General features: G+C 46.4%; 1 protein-coding gene and 1 long non-coding RNA gene across 13 annotated transcripts in view; one reads left to right on the top strand and one right to left on the bottom strand.

The window, feature by feature from the left end:
- The window catches only part of LOC147106401 (uncharacterized), a 101340-nt gene extending 97473 nt beyond the window's left edge, over window positions 1-3867 (bottom strand). The window contains exon 1 of one of the 2 annotated variants that reach the window (XR_015081447.1): window positions 3568-3867. This is a non-coding gene — a long non-coding RNA (uncharacterized LOC147106401). The remainder of the gene's footprint in view (window positions 1-3567) is intronic. The other variant, XR_015081448.1, reaches the window with a different exon arrangement.
- Window positions 3868-4064: 197 nt separating this feature from the next.
- The window catches only part of poc1b (POC1 centriolar protein B), a 101018-nt gene continuing 89774 nt past the window's right edge, over window positions 4065-15308 (top strand). For 3 of the 11 annotated variants that reach the window (XM_086009483.1, XM_086009479.1, XM_086009487.1), the window contains exon 1: window positions 4070-4336. In XM_086009483.1, the coding sequence (XP_085865609.1) occupies window positions 4322-4336 (15 nt within the window). In that variant the 5' untranslated portion in view covers window positions 4070-4321. Of the gene's footprint in view, window positions 4337-15308 lie in introns of all 11 variants that reach the window. The other 8 variants (XM_086009480.1, XM_086009484.1, XM_086009482.1 and 5 more) reach the window with 5 other exon arrangements.

Here is a 15308-nt window from a genome sequence, read left to right as displayed (position 1 = left end):
TACCCACCCACTACTCTTTCATCACCCCCGGAAGAACATCGACCAACGGCACCCCCACCAACTACCCCTTCAACAACCCTGGCGGCACCCCCGGCAGAGACCCAGGAGGCCACCGGGGACACCCAGCCGACACCCGCGACACCACAACAGCCACGTCGGTCGCAGAGGACTACCAAACCCCCGAACAGACTAAATCTATAGAAGGGGTGAATGTGATGAAATATTCCATTCATCACTGCCTGTGACTGTGGTTGGTTTCAGGTTCCCCCTTACCATTGTATTGCCTGTGACTGTGGTTGGTTTCAGGTTTCTCCTCACCATTGTATTGTGTATTGGAATGTATGGAATGTGTTGTGTGTAGGGCTCCGCCCATACCTGGCCTCTATGTAAGCCAGCTCAGTCTGGCCTCACAGCCAGTACTGCAGACCTCCAGGGAAGATACCTCTCTCCACTTCTAAGTTAATAAAAGCCTTGTTTTGTTTCGCTAACATCGAGTCTCGGGATTATTGAGGCACATCACTCCTTCCATGGCAAGAACATCCTTCCTCAGATAAGGCGACCAAAACTGCACACAATACTCAAGGTGTGGTCTCACCAAGGCCCTGTACAACTGCAGCAAGACATCCTTGTTCCTGTACTCAAACCCTCTCACTACGAAGGCCAACATACCATTTGCCTTCTTAACCGCCTGCTGCACCTGCATGCTTACTTTCAGCGACTGGTGCACAAGGACACCCAGGTCTCGTTGCACTTCTCCTTCTCCCAATCTATTGCCATTCAGATAATAATCTGCCTTCCTGTTTTTGCCACCAAAGTGGATAACCTCACATTTATCCACGTTATATTGCATCTGCCATGCTTTTGCCCAATCACCCAACCTGTCCAAATCATCCTGGAGTTTCTCGGCATCCTCCTCACTGTAGTGTATGTGCCTTTAAGAGCCCCCTGTGTACTGTAATGCCGGTAATGGCCACTCGGGCTATATAAGCCTGTATATTGTGTTGTATCAGTTAGTTCCCCTCCAGACTTTGTTCAGTAAACACCTGTGAAACCAACTCCTGTCTTCAGTGTCTCTATTAACACACGGACACAACATTCACAGCACACACGCCCACCCAGCTTTGTGTCGTCTGCAAATTTGGAGATATTACATCTAGTTCCCTTGTCTAGATCATTAATATATATTGTGAATAGCTGGGGTCCAAGGACCGATCCCTGCGGTACCCCACTAGTCACTGCCTGCCACTCGGAAAAAGACCCGTTTATTCCAACTCTTTGCTTTCTGTCTGCCAACCAGTTCTCTATTCAAGTCAATACCTTGCCCCCAATCCCATGTGCCTTAACTTTACACGCTAATCTCTTATGCGGGACTTTATCAAAAGCCTTCTGAAAGTCCAAATACACCACATCCACTGGTTCTCCCTTATCTATTTTACCAGTTACATCCTCAAAAAATTCCAGTAGATTAGTCAAGCACGATTTACCTTTTCTAAATCCATGTTGACTTTGTCCGATCCTGTCACTGTTTTCCAAGTGCTCTGCTATTACATCTTTTATAATGGACTCTAGCATTTTCCCCACCACCGATGTCAGGCTTACCGGTCTATAATTCCCCATTTTCTCTCTACCACCTTTTTTGAATAGTGGGGTAACATTAGCTACCCTCCAATCCATGGGTACTGTTGCAGATTCCATCGAATGTTGGAAGATGATCAGCAATGCATCTACTATTTCTAGGGCCACTTCCTTAAGTACCCTAGGATGTAGATTATCAGGTCCTGGGGATTTATCCACCTTCAATCCCATCAATTTCCCTAACACCATTTCCCTACAAATACTGATTTCTTTCAGTTCACAGAATCACAGAAACCTCACAGTACAGATAGAGGCCATTTCGGCCCATCGAGCCTGCACCGACACACATCCCACCCGATCCCCGTAACCCCTACACCAACATGTATCCCACCCTATCCCCATAACCCCACGTATTTAATCCCCCTAACACTAAGGGTCAATTTTTATCACAGCCAATCAACCTAACCTGCACATTTTTGGACTGTGGGAGGAAACCGGAGCACCCGGAGAAAACCCACGCAAACACGGGGAGAATGTGCAAACTCCGCACAGTCACCCGAGGCCGGATTCGAACCCGGGTCCCTGGCGCTGTGAGGCAACAGTGCTAACCGCTATGCCACAGTTCCTCCCTTTCATCAGACCCTATGTTCCCCGTGCTCCTGTGTTTCTAAGCTCCTGTAATCCTGAGGTCCTGTGTTCCTGAGCTCCTGTGTTTCTAAGCTCCAATGTTCCTGTGTTCCTGAGCTCCCGTCTTTGAGCTCCTGATGTTCTGTGTTCCTGTGTTGCCTCACAGCGCCAGGGACCCGGGTGTCAAATCCGGCCACGGGTGACTGTCTGTGTGGAGTTTGCACATTCTCCCCGTGTTTGCGTGGGTTTTCTCCGGGTGCTCCGGTTTCCTCCCACAGTCCAAAGATGTGCGGGTTAGGTTGATTGGCCATGACAAAAATTGGTCCTTAGTGTTAGGGGGGGGATTAAATACGTGGGGTTACGGTAGGGTTACGGGGATAGGGCTTGTGTGGGATGGCTGTCTGTGTAGGGACCGGGTGCTAGGGTTTGGATGATCAGCCATGATCTCGTTGAATGGCGGAGCAGGCTCGAAGGGCCGAATGGCCTACTCCTGCTCCTATCTTCTATGTTTCTATGTTAAGCTCCTGTGTTCCTAAGGTCCTGTGTTCCAGAGCTCCTGTGCACCTGAGCTCCAGTGTTCCTGAGCTCCAGTGTTTTTCAGCTCCTGCGTTCCTAAACCCCTGTGTTTGTAAATTCCTGTGTTTCTAAGCTCCTGTAATCCTGAGGTCGTGTTTCAAAGCTCCTGAACTCCTGCGTTCCTAAGCTCCAATGTTCCTATACTCCTGTTGTAAAGTCTGTAGGTATTATGGCGAATTAATACACAGACTACAAGAGTAACTTTAACAGGACTTTACTATTCGAAGGTCAGGGCGAATCTGCCCAATAAATCCTGACACAGCACTTATATACCGGTGTGGTCACCGTCGGTATTACAGTATACAGCAGCCAAGATAAAGTAGTGCCACACCTAAAATAGTTCTCTTAAAGGTGAACGGTTACATAGAATAGTTCTCTTAAAGGTAGAACAGTTACATACACTACACCTGTGTTCCCGTCTTTCTGAGCTCCCGCCTTTCCGAGCTCCTGTGTTTCTGAGCTCGTGTGTTCCTAAGCTCATGTGTTCCCGTCTTTCCCAGCTCCCGTGTTCCTAATCTCCTGTGTTTCCAAGATCGTGTTCCTAAGCTCCTGTGTTCCTCTGTCCCTATGTTTCTATGTTCCTGTGTTCCTAAGTTTCTATGTACCTAAGCTCCTGTGTACTTATGTGTCTGGGTTTCTAAGCTCCTGTGTCTGCCTCTCCAGGCGGGGACAATCCATGGCTGGTGTCCAACCCCAGTATCTCTGGCGCGGTGCAGGCGCTCTGTGAAGCCCAGCGGCCCCACTTCACACTGCACAACACTCAATGCAAAAACTGCTAAATAAAAATACCTTCATAGACCATGTCCCCCCTTCCAGCCCGCTCTAGTCACTTTGGACCGTCTCTACCTTCTTTCAGGCTCCGGATTTAAAACTTTCATCTGTCATTTTCTCTTCAAACGTCGACAGTGCTGTTTTTATAGATATATCTATATATTTTTAAAGTACTCCTGCGGATGTTTACTTCTGTTGAACGGTGTATTTTCCCGATAATAACGGGTTCCGGCCAACTTTCCACAGACGTTTAAGGGTCAGCGCGTAGGCGCGGGCTGGAGCCCAATGGGCGCCTCGATTTAAATAAAAAGATTCAAAACTGAGCGACTAACGGCAGGGGGTTGGAGATGTGCGCGCGTGCGCAGTGACGGCCGGCGGAGAGAGCTGGGAAGAGATGTGCGCGCACGGGTTGTATTTTCTATGGAGCGAGAGCTGCGCGCTGAGGGCAGAAGAGTGGAGACGATGTACGCGTGCGCGCTGAGGGCGGAAGTTGGCTAGATGTGTGCGCTGAGGGCGGAAGATGGATAGATATGCGCGTGCGCGCTGAGGGCGGAAGGTGGTGACGCTGTGCGCGTGCGCGCTGGCCAGCCGGCCGGAGGAAAGGAAGGAAGGAGGGAGTCAGTCGGTGCCATGAAGTGGGTGATGGCTGTTTCGGTGTCCGACGAGGAGCCGCCGGTCGTTGCCTGATGCCGCGAGTTCGGGGCGGGCGGACAGAAGTTTCGGGCCCGTTTCAAACATTTTTCCCCACCCCACTCGCATCCCTTTGAACGTCATGGCCTTCGCTCTGGTAAGAAGTGAGAGGGAGGAGGCGAGTGGTCTGAGGGCTCGTAGGATTCACACAGCGCAGAGGGAGGCCATTCGGCCCACCGTGCCCCTGCTGGCTCTTTGAGAGAGCTATCCAGTTAGTCGCACTTCTCCCCTGCTCTTTCCCCCATTAGCCCTGCAAATCTTTTCCTTGTCAAGTATCTAACCAATTCCCTTTAGAAAGTTACTATCGAATCTGTTTCCACCGCCCTTTCAAAGGAAAGGCTTTTCATTTATATAAGTGCCTTTCAGGGCCTCAGGATGTCCCAAAGCACTTTTCAGCCAATGAAGTACTTTTTTGTCTTTTAATACTCCTGTGAAGTGCCTTGGGACGTTTTACTATGTTAAAAGTGCTATATAAGTAAAAGTTGTTGTTAAAGTGTAGTCACTGTTGTAATGTAGGACAAATGTAAGAAGTCACACAACGCCAGGTTATAGTCCAACAGCTTTATTTGAAATCACAAGCTTTCGGAGTGCTGTTCCTTCGTCAGGTGAAGTAGGAATGTAGGTAATATAGGAAACTCAGCAGTCAGTTTGTGCACAGCAAGCTCCCGCAAACAGCAATGTGATGATGATGCGATAATTTTTTTTTTCAAGTGTTGTTGATTCCAGATCATCATAACTTACTGCGTAAAAAAAGAAAAGATTCTCCTCGTCTCCCCTCTCTGGTTTCTTTGCCAATGATCTGAAATCTGTCTCCTCTGGTTAGTAGATTAGCAAGTATTGCAGACAGCAACCATTCATGGTGCTGGCCTGGTCAGCACACTGGGGAAATGGCAATTAATCTATGTATCGGAAAGAAAAACTTGCATTTATATAACGCCTTTCACGACCACCAGACGTCCCAAAGCGCTTTGCAGCCAATGAAGCACATTTTGAAGTGTAGTCACTGTTGTAATGTAGGAAATGCAGCAGTCAATTTGCGTACAGCAAGCTCCCACAAACAGCAAAGTGATAATGACCAGGTAATTTTTTTTGTGATGTTGATTGAGGGATAAATATTGGCCAGGAAACCGGGGATAACGCCCCTGCTCTTCCAAATAGTGCCATGGGATCTTTTATGTCCACCTGAGAGAGCAGACGGGGCCTCGGTTTAACGCCTCATCCGAAAGACGGCACCTCCGACAGTGCAGCACTCCCTCAGCACTGCACTGGAGTGCCAGCCTAGATTTTTGTGCTCAAGTCTCTGGAGCAGGGCTTGAGTCCACGACCTTCTGACTCCGAGGCGAGAGTGCGACCCACTGAGCCACAGCTGCCACACTGACAAACATACAAGATTGACGGGCAGGAAAAGACCAGTTGGTTCATCGAACCTGCCCCACACCATGATGGCCGGAGCATCATGATTAAATGCCCGATATACTGTGTCCGAGCGTTATATCAGGCAGTTCCGTAGTCTCAGTTTGGATTTGAAAGTGACGAATATGTAACTTTCTCTGTATCTAGGCTCTTTTTGTGAATTTTTGCTTGAGCAAGCAGTTGACTAGCAGGGCCATGTAGAATACAGCATGAAATATCAATTTTTACATAAATATATCGTGTATATATGTAATGTATCCAAGTTTGCTACTGATACAAAGTTAGGTAGGAAAGTAAGCTGTGAGAAGGATGCAAGGAGGCTGCAAAGGGATTTAGACAGGTTAAGCGATTGGGCAAGGAAAAAGAAAAGAAAGACTTGAATTTCTGTAGCGCCTTTCACGACCACAGAACGTCTCAAAGCGCTTTACAGCCAATGGAGTACTTTTGGAGTGTACGCACTGTTGTAATGTAGGAAACGTGGCAGCCAATTTGCGCACAGCAAGCTCCCACAAACAGCAATGACCAGGTAATCTGTTTTAGTGATGTTGATTGAGGGATAAACATTGGCCAGGACACCGGGGGTAACTCCCCTGCTCCTCTTCGAGATAGTACCGTGGGATCTTTTACGTCCACCTGAGAGAGCAGATGGGGCCTCGGTTTAACGTCTCATCCGAAAGACGGCACCTCCGACAGTGCAGCACTCCCTCAGCACTGCACTGGAGTGTCGGCCTAGATTTTTGTGCCCACAACCCTCTGACCCAGAGGCAAGAAGCGCCACAGCTGACACTGATGATAGCACAAAGCAAAAGGAGCTGGTAATGGGGCAAGTTAAAGAAACAAAAGATGGGTCAAGAAGAGGTATAAATGGGAACAGCGGAAACATCCACAGCTGCCATGTGGGGAAAAAATAGGGGCCGAGGTTCTGGTCTGAAATTGTTGAACTCGATGTTGAGTCCAGAAGGCTGTAAAGTGCCTAATCGAAAGATGAGGTGCTGTTCCTGGTTAGAACGCCAGGATGTATCCAATGGAACAAACAATGTATCCATTGCGGCTTTTGATGAATGAAAGATTTGCTACAGTGGCGAGCCCAGGACAGGTACCTGGTTGATTGACAGCTCGCCCCCCCCCCCCCCCCCCCCGCAGACTGCACTTCCCTTCACACCTGGAGCGAGGCCGCGGGCTGGACACCGCCTCCGACTCCAATCGAGCGCTGGCGATTAGAATCGAATCGGAGCTTGCCGGCAGGTACGCACGAGGAGAGTTACACTCAATGCATGCCCGCCGGAAACAAAAGGATGCGGCAGATGGAATATAATGTGGAGAAAAGTGAAGTTATCCACTTTGGTAGGAAAAATAGAAAATCAGAATATTTTTTAAATGGTGTGAGACTGGGAAATGTTGGCATTCAGAGGGACCTGGGTATCCTTGTACATGAATTACAGAAAGCTAACATGCAGGTACAGAAAGCAAATGGTATGTTAGCCTTTATTACAAAGGGATTAGAGTATAAGAGTGAAGAAGTCTTACTGCACCTGGAGTACTGTGTACCGTTTTGGTCTCCATACCTAAGGAAAGACATACTTGCCTTAGAGGGAGTGCAAAGTAGGTTTACTACACTGATTCCTGGGATGGGGGAGTAGACTAAGCCTATGTTCCCTAGAGTTTAGAAGAATGAGAGGTGATCTCATTGAAACATAAAATTGTTAAACGGCTCTCACCAAAGTCACAAATGACATTCTTTGTGACTGTGACAAAGGTAAGCTATCCCCCCTCATCCTTCTTGACTTGTCTGCAGCCTTTGACACGATTGACCACTCCATCCTTCTCCAACGCCTCTCCGCCGTCATCTGGCTGGGTGGGACTGCACTCACCTTGGGAGTCTAGAACCAAGGGTCACCGTCTCAGAATAAGGGGTCGGCCATTTAGGACTGAGATGAGGAGAAATTTCGTCACTCAGAGGGTGATGATTCCTTGGAATTCTCTACCCCAGAGGGCTGTGGAGGCTCAGTCGTTGAGTATATTCAAGACGGAGATCGATTACATTTTTGGATACTAAGGGAATCAAGGGATATGGGGATAGGACGGGAAAGTGGAGTAGAGGTAGACCAGCCATGATCTATCTTATTGAACGGCAGGGCAGGCTCGAAGGGCTGAATGGTCTACTCCTGCTCCTATTTCTTTTCTTGTGTTCATAAGGAGTGGGCCTAAATCAGGGTGTTGACTATAAGAAGGTTGGGGGTGTTTTATTGTTTTGGGACAGGGACTGTACACTCAAGTAAAGTTTTGTAATCTGGTTCAAAGCCCTCTTGTGTTATTTCAACATAAGAACATAAGACGTAGGAGCAGGAGTAGGTCATTTGTTCAAAGCCTCTGCCATTTCCCTGTTTCCCATTATTAATTCCCCAGACTCATCCTCTAGAGAACCAATGTTTATTTTAGCTACTCCCTTCCTTTTTATATACCTGTAGGAGCTCTTACTGTCTGTTTTTATATTTCTTGCTAGCTTACCCTCATAAGCTATCTTCTCTATCATTTTTTTAGTCGTCCTTTGCTGGTTTTTTTAAATTTCCCATTCCTCTGGCCTTTCACTATTCTTCACAACATTGTATGCTTTTGTTTTCAATTGGATACCATCCTTTACTTCCTTAGTTAGCCACGGATGCTTCATCCTTCTCTTAGAGTCTTTCTTTCTCACTGGAATATATCTTTGCTGAGAGTTATGAAATAGCTCCTTAAATGTCTGCCAATGCTTTTTTACAGTCTTACCCTGTAATATATTTTCCCAGTCCACTTTAACCAAGTCTGCCGTCATACCTTTGGGCTGACTTCAACAATTTCCTGTCGCTGCTTGTTTCTGTAAATTACTCTGAATAAACCAGTTTGTTAGTTTATCCGGTTGTGAAAGTGTTTGGCCTGACCAATATCAGTTGTCCACTGAAGTGGCGGATATGCGTAGTGGAAATCGCGCATTTAATCCAGAGACCAATTAATGGATCTATTGTTTGCCCATAGAAGCATAGAAGATAGGAGCAGGAGTAGGCCATTCGGCCCCTCGAGCCTGCTCCTCCATTCAATGAGATCATGGCTGATCATCCAAATTCAGTACCCTGTCCCTGCCTTCTCCCCATATCCCTTGATCCCTTTAGCCTTAAGACATATATCTAACTCCTTCTTGAATATATTTAATGAATTGGCCTCAACTGCCTTCTGTGGTAGAGAATTCCAAAGGTTCACCACTCTCTGGGTGAAGAAATTCCTCCTCATCTCTGTCCTAAGTGGCTTACCCCTTATCCTTAGACTGTGACCCCTGGTTCTGGACTCCCCCGCCATCAGGAACATCCTTCCTCCATCTAGTCTGTCTAGTCCTGTTAGAATTTTATAAGTTTCAATGAGATCCCCTCTCATTCTTCTAAACTCCAGCGTGTATAAGCCCAATCGACCCAATCTCTCCTCATACATCATTCCTGCCATCCCAGGTATCAGTCTGGTGAATCTTCGCTGCACTCCCTCCATGGCAAGAACATCCTTCCTCAGATAAGGCGACCAAAACTGCACACAATACTGAAGGTGAGGTCTCACCAAGGCCCTGTACAACTGCAGCAAGACATCCTTGTTCCTGTACTCAAAACCTCTCGCTACGAAGGCCAACATACCATTTGCCTTCTTAACCGCCTGCTGCACCTGCATGCTTACCTTCAGCGACTGGTGCACAAGGACACCCAGGTCTCGTTGCACTTCCCCTTCTCCCAATCTATTGCGTTCAGATACTCTGCCTTCCTGTTTTTGCCACCAAAGTGGATAACCTCGCATTTATCCACATTATGCTGCATCTGCCATGCATCCGCCCAATCACCCAACCTGTCCAAATCATACTGGAGTTTCTCTGCATCCTCCTCACAGCACACACGCCCACCCAGCTTTGTGTCATCTGCAAACTTGGAGATATTACATCTAGTTCCCTTGTCTAGATCATTAATATATAATGTGAATAGCTGGGGTCCTAGGACCGATCCCTGCGGTACCCCACTAGTCACTGCCTGCCACTCGGAAAAAGACCCGTTTATTCCAACTCTTTGCTTCCTGTCTGCCAACCAGTTCTCTATCAAAGTCAGTACCTTGCCCCCAATCCCATGTGCCTTAACTTTACACGCTAATCTCTTATGTGGGACCTTATCAAAAGCCTTCTGAAAGTCCAAATATACCACATCCACTGGTTCTCCCTTCTCTATTCTACCAGTTACATCCTCAAAAAATTCCAGTAGATTAGTCAAGCACGATTTACCTTTTGGCTGATCGTACTGAATTTGGATGATCAGCCATGATCTCATTGAATGACGGATCAGGCTCGAGGGGCCGAATGGCCTACTCCTGCTCCTATCATCTGTTTCTATGTCGAGCACAATTTACCTTTTGTAAATCCATGTTGACTTTGTCCGATCCTGTCACTGTTTTCCAAGTGCTCTGCTATTACATCTTTTATAATGGACTCTAGCATTTTCCCCACTACCAATGTCAGGCTTACCAGTCTATAATTCCCAGTTTTCTCTCTACCATCTTTTTTGAACAGTGGGGTAACATTAGCTACCCTCCAATCCATGGGTACTGTTCCAGAGCCTATAGAATGTTGGAAGATGACCAGCAATGCATCTACTATTTCTAGGGCCACTTCCTTAAGTACCCTAGGATGCAGATTATCAGGCCCTGGGGATTTATCGACCTTCAATCCCGTCCATTTCCCCACAATACTGATTTCATTCAGTTCCTCCCTCATTAGACCCTATGTTCCCCGACATCTCTGGGAGGTTGTTTGTGTCCTCCTTTGTGAAGACAGAACCAAAGTATGTATTTAATTGGTCTGCCATGTCTTTGTTGCCCATTATAAATTCCCCTGATTCTGACTGCAAGGGACCTACGCTTGACTTCACCAATCTTTTTCTCTTCACATATGTATAGAAGCTTTTACAGTCAGTTTTTATGTTCCCCAGGGCACGCTGTCACAGATTATTTTGTGGACAAGATGTAATTCAATTCACGAGATGTGGGCTTGACTGGTGGTAGCTGGCTTCGTATTGGCATTGAGAAAAAATATCTGGAAGTCTGAATCATACCAACAATAACTTCCATTTATATAATGCCATTAATGTTAAAAGAACTCCCACAGTGTTTCACAGATGGGAAATGAAAATTAGATGCTGAGCTAGGAAAAGAAACTTGGAAATGGTGACTAAAATCTCAGTCAAAGAGATGGATTTTAAGGAGGCTTTTAATGAAGGAGAACGAGAGGTGGCAAGGCAGAGGAGTTTGACAGCATGGGGCAGTCGGGAGTTCAATGGTGGTGGCAGGCAGGACTAGGCATCATCAGTATTGAGAAGCTGTCTGTGAATGTAGACAATGAGCAGAATGTAGATGAGGCAGAGAAGCAGATAGATCATTGGTGGGCTGCGCGGGTGGCGGTGGGCTGCGCGGGTGGCGGCGGGCTGCGCGGGTGGCGGCGGGCTGCGCGGGTGGCGGCGGGCTGCGCGGGTGGCGGTGCAGGAGTGGAAAGTAGAGCTCATGGAGGTGCTGTGGCTGCGTTCGGATAGGTAGGAATGGAACTGTGCGAGGGCAGTCCGACAAAGCTGGATGTTGGAGGAGGATAGAATGGTCAACCGTGTCAAATGCAATGGAGAAGCCAATGAGGTCGTAGTCATAGCGGATATTGTTCGTGACTTCAGTTAGGGCCATTTCAGTGCTGAGCAGGGTGGAAGCCATAATGGAGGAATTTGAACAAGGTGTTTGAGAGGGCATAAGAAATAGGAGCAGGAATAGGCCACTTGGCCCCTCGAGCCTGTTCCACCATTCAATAAGATCATGGCTGATCTTGGGCTCAAAGCCACTTCCCCGCCCACTCCCCATAACCCTTCACTCCCTTATCTTGTAAAAATCTGTCTATCTCCACGTTAAATGTATTTAATGACCCAGCCTCCACGGCTCTCTGGGGCAGAGAATTCCACAGATTTACGACCCTCAGAGAAGAAATTCCTCCTCACCTCAGTTCTAAAAGGGCGACCCTTTATTCTGAAACTATGCCCCCGAGTTCTAGATTTCCCCACGAGGGGAAACATCCTCTCTGCATCTACCCTGTCGAGCCCCCTCAGAATCTTATATGTTTCAATGAGATCACCTCTCATTCTTCTAAATTCCAATGAGTATAGGCCCAATTTGCTCAACCCTTCCTCATAAGTCAACCCCCTCATCTCTGGAATTAACCTAGTGAATCGTCTCTGAACTGCCTCCAATGCAAGTATACCCTTCCTTAAATAAGGAGACGAAAACTGTACGCAGTATTCAAGGTGTGGTCTCACCAATACCCTGTACAGTTGTAGCAGGACTTCCCTGCTTTTATACTCCAACCCCCTTGAAATAAAGGCCAACATTCCATTTGCCTTTTTGATTACTTGCTGCACCTGCATGCTAACTTTTTGTGTTTCATGTACAAGGTCCCCCAGGTCCCTCTGAACTGTAGCAATTTGTAATCTCCATTTAAAAAATAATTTGCTTTTTTATTTTTCCTGCCAATGTGGATAATGTCGCACTTTCCCACATTATACTCCATCTGCCAAATGTTTGCCCAGTCACTTAGCCTGTCTATATCCCTTTGCAGATTCTTTGAGTCCTCTGCACAACTTGCTTTCCCACCCATCTTTGTATCATCCGCAAACTTGGCTACATTACACTCGGTCCCTTCATCCAAGTCATTAATGTAGATTGTAAATAGTTGAGGCCCCAGCACCGATCCCTGTGGCATCCCACTAGTTACCGTTTGCCAACCGGAAAATGACCCATTTATCCTGACTCTCTGCCAATTCTCTAGCCATGCTAATATATTACCCACAACTCCGTGAGCTCTTATCTGATGCAGTAACCTTTTATGTAGCACCTTATTGAATGCCTTCTGGAAATCCAAATACACCACATCCACTGGCTCACCCTTATCCACCCTGCTCGTTACACCCTCAAAGAACTCCAGCAAATTTGTTAAACATGATTTCCCTTTCATAAAACCATGCTGACTCTGCTTGAATGCATTATGATTTTCCAAATGCCCTGCTACTGCTTCCTTAATGAAGGACTCCAGCATTTTCCCAACGACAAATGTAAGGCTAACTGGTCTATAGTTTCCTGCTTTCTGTCTCCCTCCTTTCTTAAATAGGGGTGTTACATTTGCGGTTTTCCAATCCGCTGGGACCGCTCCAGAGTCCAGGGAATTTTGGTATATTGCAACCAATGCACTATCTCTGCAGCCACTTCTTTTAAGACCCTGGGATGCAGGCCATCTGGTCCAGGGGACTTGTCCACCTTTAGTCCCATTATTTTACCAATAATGCATTTGTGAAACTCTTTTGAGGAATAGGAGGTTAGATATGCGGTGTTAGAGAGAATGGGTGGCTTGAGGGTGGGTTTTTTGAGGAAGGGGTGATGTCTGCTTAATAAGGAAAAGGGATGGTGCCGAAGGAAGGGGAACCATTTACAATGTCAGTTATAACAACAGAAAATGCTGGAAAAACTCAGCAGGTCAGGCAACATCCGTGGAGAGAAATTTGAGTTGACGTTTCGGGTTGAACCCTTCTTCAAAACTGGAAAGAAAAGAAAATAGATCGAAGGCAGGACTGCGATCGGACAAAAGAAGTGAAAGAAACAAAAGAAGTAAAAGAGCTAGACGAGATGGTAATAGGCTGAGATTAGGTGTAAAGTGTACTGGCAGGGCAAGAGATAGCTGCCAGGTGTGAGAGAGAAACAAAAGGAAAGGGGGAGGGGGGGAAAGGAGTGGAAAAATTACAAGAAAAAATGTGTAATAGGGGCCGAGGTTATGATCTGAAATTGTTGAACTCGATATTGAGTCCGGAAGGCTGCAGAGTGCCTAATCGGAAGATGAGGTGCTGTTCCTCGAGTTTACGTTGAGCTTCCGTGGAACAATGCAAGAGGCCAAGGACGGTGAGGTCTGAGTGGGAATGGAGCGGTGAATTAAAATGACAGGCGACCGGAAGCTCGGGGTCACCCTTACGGACTGAACGGAGGTGTTCCGCAAAGCGGTCACCCAATCTGCGTTTGGTCTCCCCAATGTAGAGGAGACCGCATCGTGAGTATTTTGCTGTCTTACAATGTCAGTTAGCAAATCTGACTGGAACCAGCTGAAGTGTTATGCTGAAATGTGAGCCAAGTTTGGATTTCAGGTTCTGGTTCATTCTTCTCCCTGCTCTAGTTTCCCCACAGATTAGTGAAGTAATATGGTCTGAAAAGAGAAAAAAGGCCACTTTTATTTAGTCATTGTTTCTATTACTGTTCTTCTTCCATAAAACTTTTCATTTTCTGGAAGTTACTTACCAGCTATCTTTAGTACACATTCTTCCATCAGAGATAATGAGAATTTATTTTACTGATTTAAGCTGCTTAACTGTTTGTTAACAGTAAAATAAATCTAAATTCAAATTTTTCCACCTTTGCCTACATCACAGTTACTTCAAAATAACTCCTTGTATGTGAAGCTGCTGAGAGACGTGATGAGGTGCTACAGGAAACTTTTTTTTATCCGGGACCGGCGTGGTGCCGGTTGATCAAAAAGTCCGGATTACAGAGAGGTATACTTACCAAGGTACGAGAGCCTCGTACACGGCCACAGGTGCAGGAGTCCTGGTTACACGGCACTTGTGCAGGAGTCCCTGTTGCAAAGCCACAGGTGCAGGAACCCCAGTTACACGGCCACAGATCCAGGAACCCCGGTTACACGGCCACTAATATATAGTCAAACTTACTTGAACCTACTCCTGAATTTTGCCGGTTGAGAGATTTCCGGATATTTAGATGCCAGTTAAAAGAGTTTCCTGTATATAAATGCGAGTATGTGGTAGGTAACTGAATAAAACCATAGATAAGATGTGTGATATGGAAAACCGGGAAGCCTGTACTTTTTAGAATTGTTTCTCTTGTTCCCTGTTTGATCTTCCACTACTGCGTCCATGTGACCAACCACTTCTGCTTTTATACATCTGTTTCTTTTTCTCTTGCGGTCAGCATCAATTGCAAACGCATATTCACGTATGGGAAGTAAGCTGACCAGAAAAAAATCAGCGTCATAATGTGGTGTCTAAAAATAAATACTGCCTGTTCACTTCTAGGACATGTGCTCAGATCCAGCTCGGAATGATGGGATAAAAGTTGTCGTTCTGTTGCCAGTGGGGCTCTAATGTGAAATAAGCTTGGTCAATATGAGTCTCGTTCTTAACAGACTTGGACACACACAATAGATCAAGACATCTTTCTCCATAGATGCTGCCTGACCTGAGTATTTCCAGCATTTTCTGTTTTTATTTCACGCCGTGTTGTTTGGGGCAGTGCAATGAGAACTTTGTAGCTGGCTGTGTCTCTCTGACCTAATTGCGTGATGGCTAAAGTGGAAAAGTTAATTGTCAACGTAGATGTTCCATCACTAACATTCTTTACCTTAATGAGCAGAGCAATTCATCCACAGAACTTTTTAAATAAAAACATGTGTTTTATGTTTTTCCTGCCTTTGAACTCTACTTAATTTACAGTAAGCCTTTTCCTTTTAGTAGTACTTCTGGTGTCTGCTGCTAAACGCAATATTGTGGCCTGTAAAATCTGCCACGCCTGGTAGA

Source organism: Somniosus microcephalus, chromosome 16 (assembly GCF_052327205.1).
Source record: "Somniosus microcephalus isolate GS21.2 chromosome 16, FLI_Smic_1.0, whole genome shotgun sequence".
NCBI classification, from domain to species: Eukaryota; Metazoa; Chordata; class Chondrichthyes; order Squaliformes; family Somniosidae; genus Somniosus; species Somniosus microcephalus.
The sequence above is the reverse complement of the archived record's forward strand: the minus strand, read 5'-3'. Positions and strand labels throughout refer to the sequence as shown.